This window comes from Alligator sinensis, unplaced genomic scaffold, assembly GCF_000455745.1.
Source record: "Alligator sinensis unplaced genomic scaffold, ASM45574v1 scaffold37_1, whole genome shotgun sequence".
Classification (NCBI taxonomy): Eukaryota; Metazoa; Chordata; order Crocodylia; family Alligatoridae; genus Alligator; species Alligator sinensis.
The window spans coordinates 1,360,528-1,368,597 of NW_005841955.1; the positions used below are offsets into that span (position 1 = coordinate 1,360,528).

Here is an 8,070-nt window from a genome sequence, read left to right on the forward strand (position 1 = left end):
CATCCGGGCCTGGCGACTTAAAGGCATCCAGTTCTTCCAAATGACTCTGCACCATCTCAGGGTCTACGCGTGGTAGTCTGGCGCCTTGCTGCTCCCTCTCTACAACCCCAGTGAGAGCCTTGTCGTGCCCCTCACTTAGGAACACTGAGGCAAAGAACTCATTGAGGAGTTCAGCCTTGTCCCCTCTGTCACCAATTGTTTCTGCCCATTTAGCAGGGGTCCTATTCCTCCCTGGGCCTTCCTTTTACTCCCAATATATCTAAAAAACAATTTCTTGCTGTCTTTTACTTGGGTTGCCATCCTCAGCTCCATGGCAGCTTTGGCCCGTCTAACTGCCTCCCTACAAGCACGAGCAGAGGAGGTATATTCATCTTTGGTGATCTCTCCCTGTTTCCACTTTTTATGTGCTCCCCTTTTGTCCCTTAGGCTGCCCTGGATTTCTCTGGTCAGCCAGGGAAGCCTCCTGGCCCCTTTCCCCGTTTTGCCTCGCTCGGGGATCGTCTCCCTTTGTGCCCAAAGGATCATTTCCTTAAGGCACAGCCACCCTTCTTGGGCTCCCATCTCTTCAAAACTCCTACTCTGTAGTGCGTCCTTGACTAATCGCCTGAGTTCATTGAAATCAGCTTTCCTAAAGTCTAGCACTTTCACCCTACTAGTTACCTTACCCACTCGACGTCTTATGGTGAATTCTATTATTAGGTGATCACTGACCCCCAGATGGCTACCGATCTGGAGGTCCCCTAAGCAAAGCATAGCAGCAAATGTAGCCATTAAGATGGAAAGAAGCGATTTAAGGTTGCTTCTAGGTATCTTTAAACCAATATTGAGCAATACCAATTGTTAGTACTCTTACAGCTTCATGTTTGGTTTTAATGCTTGCATCATTTTTCATTAAAAAAAAAAACAAACAACCCAGATATATACAGGTAATTTGAGCTGAAGCACGTTATAGGAAAACCATACTTATGCCAGAATCCAGAGTTAGAAACCTAAAAATTCAGTTAGTATTAAGCTTAAAGAAAGGCAAGCATGGAAAGCTATAAAAATGCAGTTATGACAAATAAGCTACCACGATTCTGTCTTGTGGCAATATTTTTGAGAACCTAATCCTCATAGGTTCTGGAATCAGAAATACTAAAATGCCAGTATCATACTCATATGGTTATTTCTGAATTGCAGTTTAAAGTTAATGCTTGGGTGTCCAGTCCTTTACATGCTGTAGTATAGTTAAGAGTATTATAGCAGTGATTGTCCAGGAAACATCCAAGAAGCAAGGTACTGGGTTTGTTTGTTTGTGTTTGGGGAGTTTTCTGAGGTGTGATATCTTTTATTAGACCAATGGTACAGTTGAGATGTCAGACAAACTTCTGGGCACATGCTGCTCATCAGGTCTGGGAAAGAAGCAAGTTTGTAATGCACAGGTAATTTCTTTGCACTTTGGAATGGTCCTATTCTTTTATGTAATCAGGTAATCTATTCAATTAAACTTTATTTGTTTTAATGTTATTTCTGATAAACTCTCTACACGTCTAGTTTACAACCCTCCTCCTCTCTCTTAAATTCCTGTTTTCTTTTACATATGGAGTTCAACACCAGCCACTGTTTTATTTAATATTTAGTTTGTACTGTACTTGTTTCTTTCCCAGACTTGAAGAAGGGAAGCTGTGCCTGAAAACTTGTCTAACAATTGTTTTTCCAATGAAAAGTATCACTAAAACTAACCTCCCACCCCTCAAAACCCCCCTCGCTTCTGTTTCTCACATCTATCCTTTTTACACCTTGCATTTATTTAAAATTTAACCTTAACTCTGACATTTTTAAATGCATTTTTTCTTTGGGAAATGTAACCAGTTTTGCTGAATCGTACCATAAGCCATTATGAAGTTTAATTATAATTGAAACTATCTGTATATTCATGAAAAACACATTATTAAATCATTTTGGGTTCCCTAAACACTAACCTTAGTACAAATTTAGTGTTTTCAGTCTTTCCAGCTCCTGATTCTCCAGAAACTATGATGGATTGACTCATCTTGAGTACTTTCATGTCACGAAAAGCTTTATCAGCTAAGATAAAAAAAATATGTTAGTAAAGACAAACATATTTAAGTTACTTTCCTGCACAAATGTTTAAATGTTATGCATACAGGTCTTAATTTAAACCATTCAAAAACAGGAACTAAACATTTTATATATCTATATCTATATATATATAAACCATCTGTGTTACATTCTATTTAAGTCCATTTTTGCAATTTCAATTTTACAGACCAATATGTGATTTTTGATCTTCAAAGATGAAAAGAAAAAAAAAAAAAATCAACTCACCTATATCCACTGAGAACAAATGCAGGACTATCTGAATTCTGGAATTGAGCTTATTTATAAGTAGCCATGGATTTTAAAGCTAGAAAGCGTTTTATTTTTAAAATACTGTATTTCATATTATTAAAAACTTACTACTAGACTGGATGCTGTCTGGCTTTCAGACTGTATCTCAATGATAGGAAGGTCTAGGGCAGCCTCTAATCCTCCATACTTTTGCCTAGGCATACACACCAAAAGTCTCTGTGTGATCTATACTGGTTGCTCTTGACTAGATGCCTGGGCTAGGTACAGACAAGCAAAAAGCTTGAGGCAGAATCAATTTTAATCAAATGGCTTTCTGTAAGTAGTGTAGTTTAGATCAGTAGCAAATAAAACACACATTCGCCCTTTTGTGGGGCAGGGTGCAAATCTTAGACCAAGTTCCACCTTCTTTAAACTAGTTTGTGTGCATCAAACTTCTGTTCTGTTACCGGTATAGACTAGTTTTGTGTGCTGAACTTGTTATTGGTAAAGACTGGTTTCCAGTCACTTACAATGGTAAAAGTGTAATGTCTATACCTGGCCCTTATGTGTAATACCATGATCAAGAAGATCAACAGTTGACTACATACTAGACATGAATACTTCGAATCATTTCTAGGTGATTTAACTGATATGCTTTCAAATCATCCTATTTTGTTGTCAAGATCCTAAAAAGGAGCTCAAAGGGACCAGTTAAAATGTTGTTTTGTCAAAAACAAGAAGGATTCAGTTCTCGTTCTCCATGGAAGAAAGTTAGCAGCAAATCACTCTCTGATTTAGGTGTAGCTCAGAGCTGTTTTTGAAAAGATTTTCCTTCTCTATGTCATGACCCAAAGGGTATGATTTTGTGTGTGCACTTCGGCACTGCAGAATTATTTCCCGCCACATGGAGCTTTCTTTGCACGGTGCAATTCTCAGTTGCATAGAGAAAACCCCGGTGCAAAGGAGTTCCCGCCATCCGTATGTAAATTTGTTTCCCACTATTGGCTGTTTCTAAATTATTCCCACGTGGCGGCTAGCAATTGGCTTGCTAGCCGTATAAGAGGCTTTGAGCAGTTTCTGCCCAAGTTGGAGGACTTCACATCCATCTCGTGAAGAACTCTAAGCACGCTGTGGAGCCTAACAAACTCCACGTGTGCCTTAGAGGAGGATACAGGGGCATGATCAACCTCTAGCCTCTCCCCGTCGCCGCACGATCCCTCGACATACCCTACCCTGCGCGCTCGTGAAGAGTCACCTTTCAGACTCTCATTTCAGTTGTTCCACGGAGCCTAGCAAACTCCGTGAGTGGTATCCGGAGCTCTGTTCGTGTTCGTTTAGCGGAGCCTAGCAAACTCCGCTCGTGTGTCTTCGGTGGAGCCTAGCAAACTCTGCTTGTGGTTTTTTTTTGTAACTGCAACTCAAGAAAGTTTTCCTGCCTGCACCGCGACCACCTATGGTGCAAGTAAAACAATCTTTAATCAACCTCTACGCGTCAGTGCCTAATTCTAGTTTGCCGTGCCGACCTTTTCACCGGCCCATGTGCCCGGGCTGCTGGCCACAGCCCCTTGGCCCCGACACTCTAGATCAGGGGTAGGTAACGTTTTTTGGCCGAAATGCCGAAAAAACCACAATATCTATCTTGGAAGGTGCCGGAGTGCTGACATGCCAGAGCCCAGAGCAGTTGTTTGCAGTCGGCCTACGGAGCCTGGTCTGCTTGCAGCAAGGCTTGCATCCTCCCAGCAGCCTGCTGGGAGCAGCCTGGGCTCCATGGCTGGCAGCAGCTGCGTAGATCGTGGGTTGGCAGTGGTGTGCCAAGCAAAATGGCCTTGCGTGCCATGCTCGGCACACGTGCCGGGGGTTGCTGACCCCTGCTCTAGATACAACTCTAGAATATTACTGTTACAATAAAACATAAAATTTTAAAAATCACACTTGCAAAATTGCTACATCAAATTCACTTTTTTTCCTTCAAGTCATCTAAATGCATTTTACTGCATACAAGTCAAAGCAGAATAATTTACACTGGCAATTTACTGAAACACAAAGGAAATGGACTCAAATACTTCACTAACAAGAACAAATTATTTCAGAGAACTAATCATATCATAAAAATGTTTTAATACTAGCACTCTTCATTTGTCCTTCTAGTAAATTTCTCTCTCTTTTTTATGAAGCACTGCTTGCATCACGTTAAACTGTTTATTTTACAGTCCATTTTTTTTAATAGAATGAAAATATAAACTGTTATATTTCAAGCAGCTATTGTCCATTTTTTCATGGACAATAGAGGCATGATGTCATTTTAGTACTGAATTGTTTTACTTTAAGAACTGTAGTCAAGTAAAATAGTCAGTGTTACACATGGTGTTTAACATACAGCTGTAAGACAAAATAAACAACGAATATATATTTTAGGAGACAAAACTGACAGAATACATACCGATTGCATATACATGTGGGGGTAATGTCCCTAGTGATCTACCCTGGTATTTTTTAATGGTCTCTGAAGAATAAAGTTTAGGTATGTCGAAGTATGGATTCACTGCAATTAGAATGTTGGCTACGTAGGTCTGTGGAAAAGAAACCATAATAAAGCCTTAGTAGGTGTTCAACAAACTGATTAACAGCAATTTTTTAATTGCTATTAAAACAGTGCAAACCATTTCAAATCTAGAATACACCCATGCCTAGCAACAAATAAATACTGACAAGCAATACTAAAGAGAAGAGCAATCCCATTTAAAATTACATCGGCTAATGCTGATAGTGACACCAAGAAAGTATTGACCTCTTGTACCTCAGTATACTATCTTTAAATGCCCTGTTAGAAAAACATTGAACAGGAAACAAAACTTCCATGACATTTTCCAAAAAAGTTATAAATTGGTATAAATTCAGTTTCATAGAACTTGCTATGGGAGATAGAATGGTGCCTAAAGCGGTGTACATACATTTTAATGATCTGGGAGAATTCTCCCAGGTTTGTTTTTCTTGGTAGAAAACCTTATAAGGAGACCCCTGGACATTCAAACGCTGAGCCCCTGAAGAGCAGAGCTTGCAATACTGACTAAGCAGCCAAGGATCCCCTGTGCACACATCTCAGTGTGCTTTAAAGGCTCCCTCAGTCTGTCTACAGACAGAGGGTAGCAGTGCAGAGGGCAATTCTGGCTGCTAAGAGTCAGACTGAATCTCCCTGCAATGCAATGCAGGATTATGGAGACATTATCAGCTCCCTGTCTGGGTGGAGCAGTAGAGTCCAGAACAAATGACTCCCTCTCCCTGGGGGCAGGGGGAAGGCAAAGCACCTTGATATGGCAGTGGATTGTGCTGTGGCCTCTCTAGCAAGGAACATGTACAGACATTTACTCTCCCAGGAACAATTAAACCCTGATTGTTCCCAGGTTATTTTTCTCCCGGAACAGTAATTTTTGCTCTACGAGGAAAAAACTACTGAATATCTGGACACTTCTGGCTTCTCCTGGGAGTATGTACAAATATTTGTGCTGGCTGCTAACAGGATATATGGGCTGCTACAAAACTACATTGACACTGGATTACCAGCATGTACCTCACTGAATTAGGATGTATGGGCTAGACCATCGTGATTTTTTATTTTTGGTGAATTGTGCTGAAAAATGCAGTTTCAGGTCACCAAGAAGGTACTGGAAAACCCTAAGAATAAAACTGAATTTTGTCCATGAACACAGTGTATGTATTCTATAGAAAGCAGGACAGAGTAGCATCTTAGAGTAATTGGTTTGGGCAGGCATAAGTTTGCATAGAAAACAGCCTATTTTGTCAGATGTCACCTATGAAAACTCATGCCTTTCTGAAGCAGCTAGTCTCTAAGGTGTTACCTTGCCCTGTCCTGCCTTCTGCCTGACTTCAGACCAACATGACTAACTACCTGTGTTCAACATTAACAGAGTTCACACAAAGGTTGTTACAGACACCTCTGTGCTCGTTATATTCACATAAAAAGGTAGGCAATGCATAGAGCTCTCTAAGAGGTATCAGTAACTAGACAAATTAAACCAAAGACTGAGAAAAGCAAGCAAACATTCTTGTTTTTTTTCAAACTATATTAGAAGTTACAAGGGAAAGCTACATAGGACTCAACCTGAACTAAGTTTTATACAATACTGACACTGGAAAACACAGTGGTAGCATTTATTTTAAAAATATAGAAAGGCTTCTTTGCTTGAAATATTGTTTGTCTATCTCATCTTGTCAATTCTAAACAAAACAAAACAAAACAAAACAAAAAAAGGTTTTTGTTTTATTTCTTCCTGCAGTCAAATTGATTCCACCACTATTGTTCCTAAAGGTGATGACTGGCTTGTATAGTCTTAAAAGGGTAAAGAATTTATAGCTATGTAAAGCAGCAACCGAAAAAGGAATTCCTGCAATTTTAGATTTTAATTAAAGTATTATTTAGACCTACCATTTCAATAATGCTTTTTAGAAAGATGAAGAAAATCATGTATACAGTTGCCTGCTAGCAGCCAGCATTTTTTAAGCATCTCTTCTATTTTACAGCTGTCATTGCCAGGGCAGATGGCAAGGACTAAATCTAATTTAGTCAGAATTCATTAAGTACAATTAGGCAATTTGATAGCAATATAAAAGATTAAGATGGACATTTGAGCTAGGAGGTGTCAAAGGAGGCACCTGTTTGCTTCGTTCAAAAATAATGAAGAAAAGGAGCCATCTTTGGTAACAGCAAACCTATTTGCAAAGTAAATTACCTGCGGGAATAGAGTTTATTTGCTACAATGTAATACAACTGGTGTCCTGAATTAAACAACAATACAGAAAAAAAATCTAACATTTAGCTACATTACCTACTTGGTGCAAACCAGTTAGTAAATCGGGATCACGTGGCTCATGTGCCTTTTCTCTAGAAAAACCCTACCACTCCTACATGCTTAAATATTTATTTTCTGTGATAAACTATGCAAAAAATAGTATTATTACATAAAAACCATATCATTCTCTTCCAACCATTTAATTAAAATATTATACAAACTTACATAAATTCTGTCTTTGCTGTAGCGAACTTTGATATTATGAAGGAGTGTGGCTTCATTTAAATACATAAGCGAACCTGCAATTAAAAACCCATAAACAATTATTTTTGACAAATGAACTCATAAAACCAAAATATAATATTAAGAAAAATGTTGCTTCCTCTCCTTTTTATGGCCTGTAAGCGACTTATTTTTTCATTACCTTTTGAGAGAAAAATATTTGTCTGAAAAAAATTTAGCCTACTATTCACCATGTTGTTAAAATAAGGAAAAAAGAAAACTATTATAATAGAGATTGATACTTCTATGATCTCTGACTCTCTGAAAGATAACAGAAGGCAGTAGAGCTGCACCTTATACACTAACTAAATCAGAGATGTGCATCTTAAGCTTTTGTAAGCAGAGAGCTTATTTCATTAGATGGTGCGAAAGGACTGCAGGAAGCAGTCTTAAATAGAAAACATTAGAATACACAGGGTACAAAGGTGGGAGGAAAAAGGAGAGAGTATTGCCAAAAGAGGTAAGATGGGTATTGGGGGTTGGGAGGAAATCAGTCAACCAATTTTCAGTTTCTCTTAAAAGTGTCTTCAATATACACGTTCATTTTTCCTCATGCTGCTCCATAAACATGAGAACAAATATCTACTCCAAATTCAGAGATGTAATTTATCCACCCTCAAATTCATCCTTGAAATCTGTGCCATGATGT

The 8,070-nt window shown here is 38.9% G+C and overlaps 1 protein-coding gene across 6 annotated transcripts in view; it reads right to left on the bottom strand.

The window, feature by feature from the left end:
- MYO6 (myosin VI) overlaps positions 1-8,070 on the bottom strand; it is a 190,440-nt gene that overhangs the window by 117,232 nt on the left and 65,138 nt on the right. For all 6 annotated transcript variants that reach the window (XM_006020470.3, XM_006020468.3, XM_025200086.1 and 3 more), the window contains 3 exons: positions 7,365-7,438; positions 4,772-4,901; positions 1,962-2,067 (listed from right to left, as the gene is read on the bottom strand). In XM_006020470.3, coding sequence (XP_006020532.1) covers positions 1,962-2,067; positions 4,772-4,901; positions 7,365-7,438 — 310 coding nt within the window. The remainder of the gene's footprint in view (positions 1-1,961; positions 2,068-4,771; positions 4,902-7,364; positions 7,439-8,070) is intronic.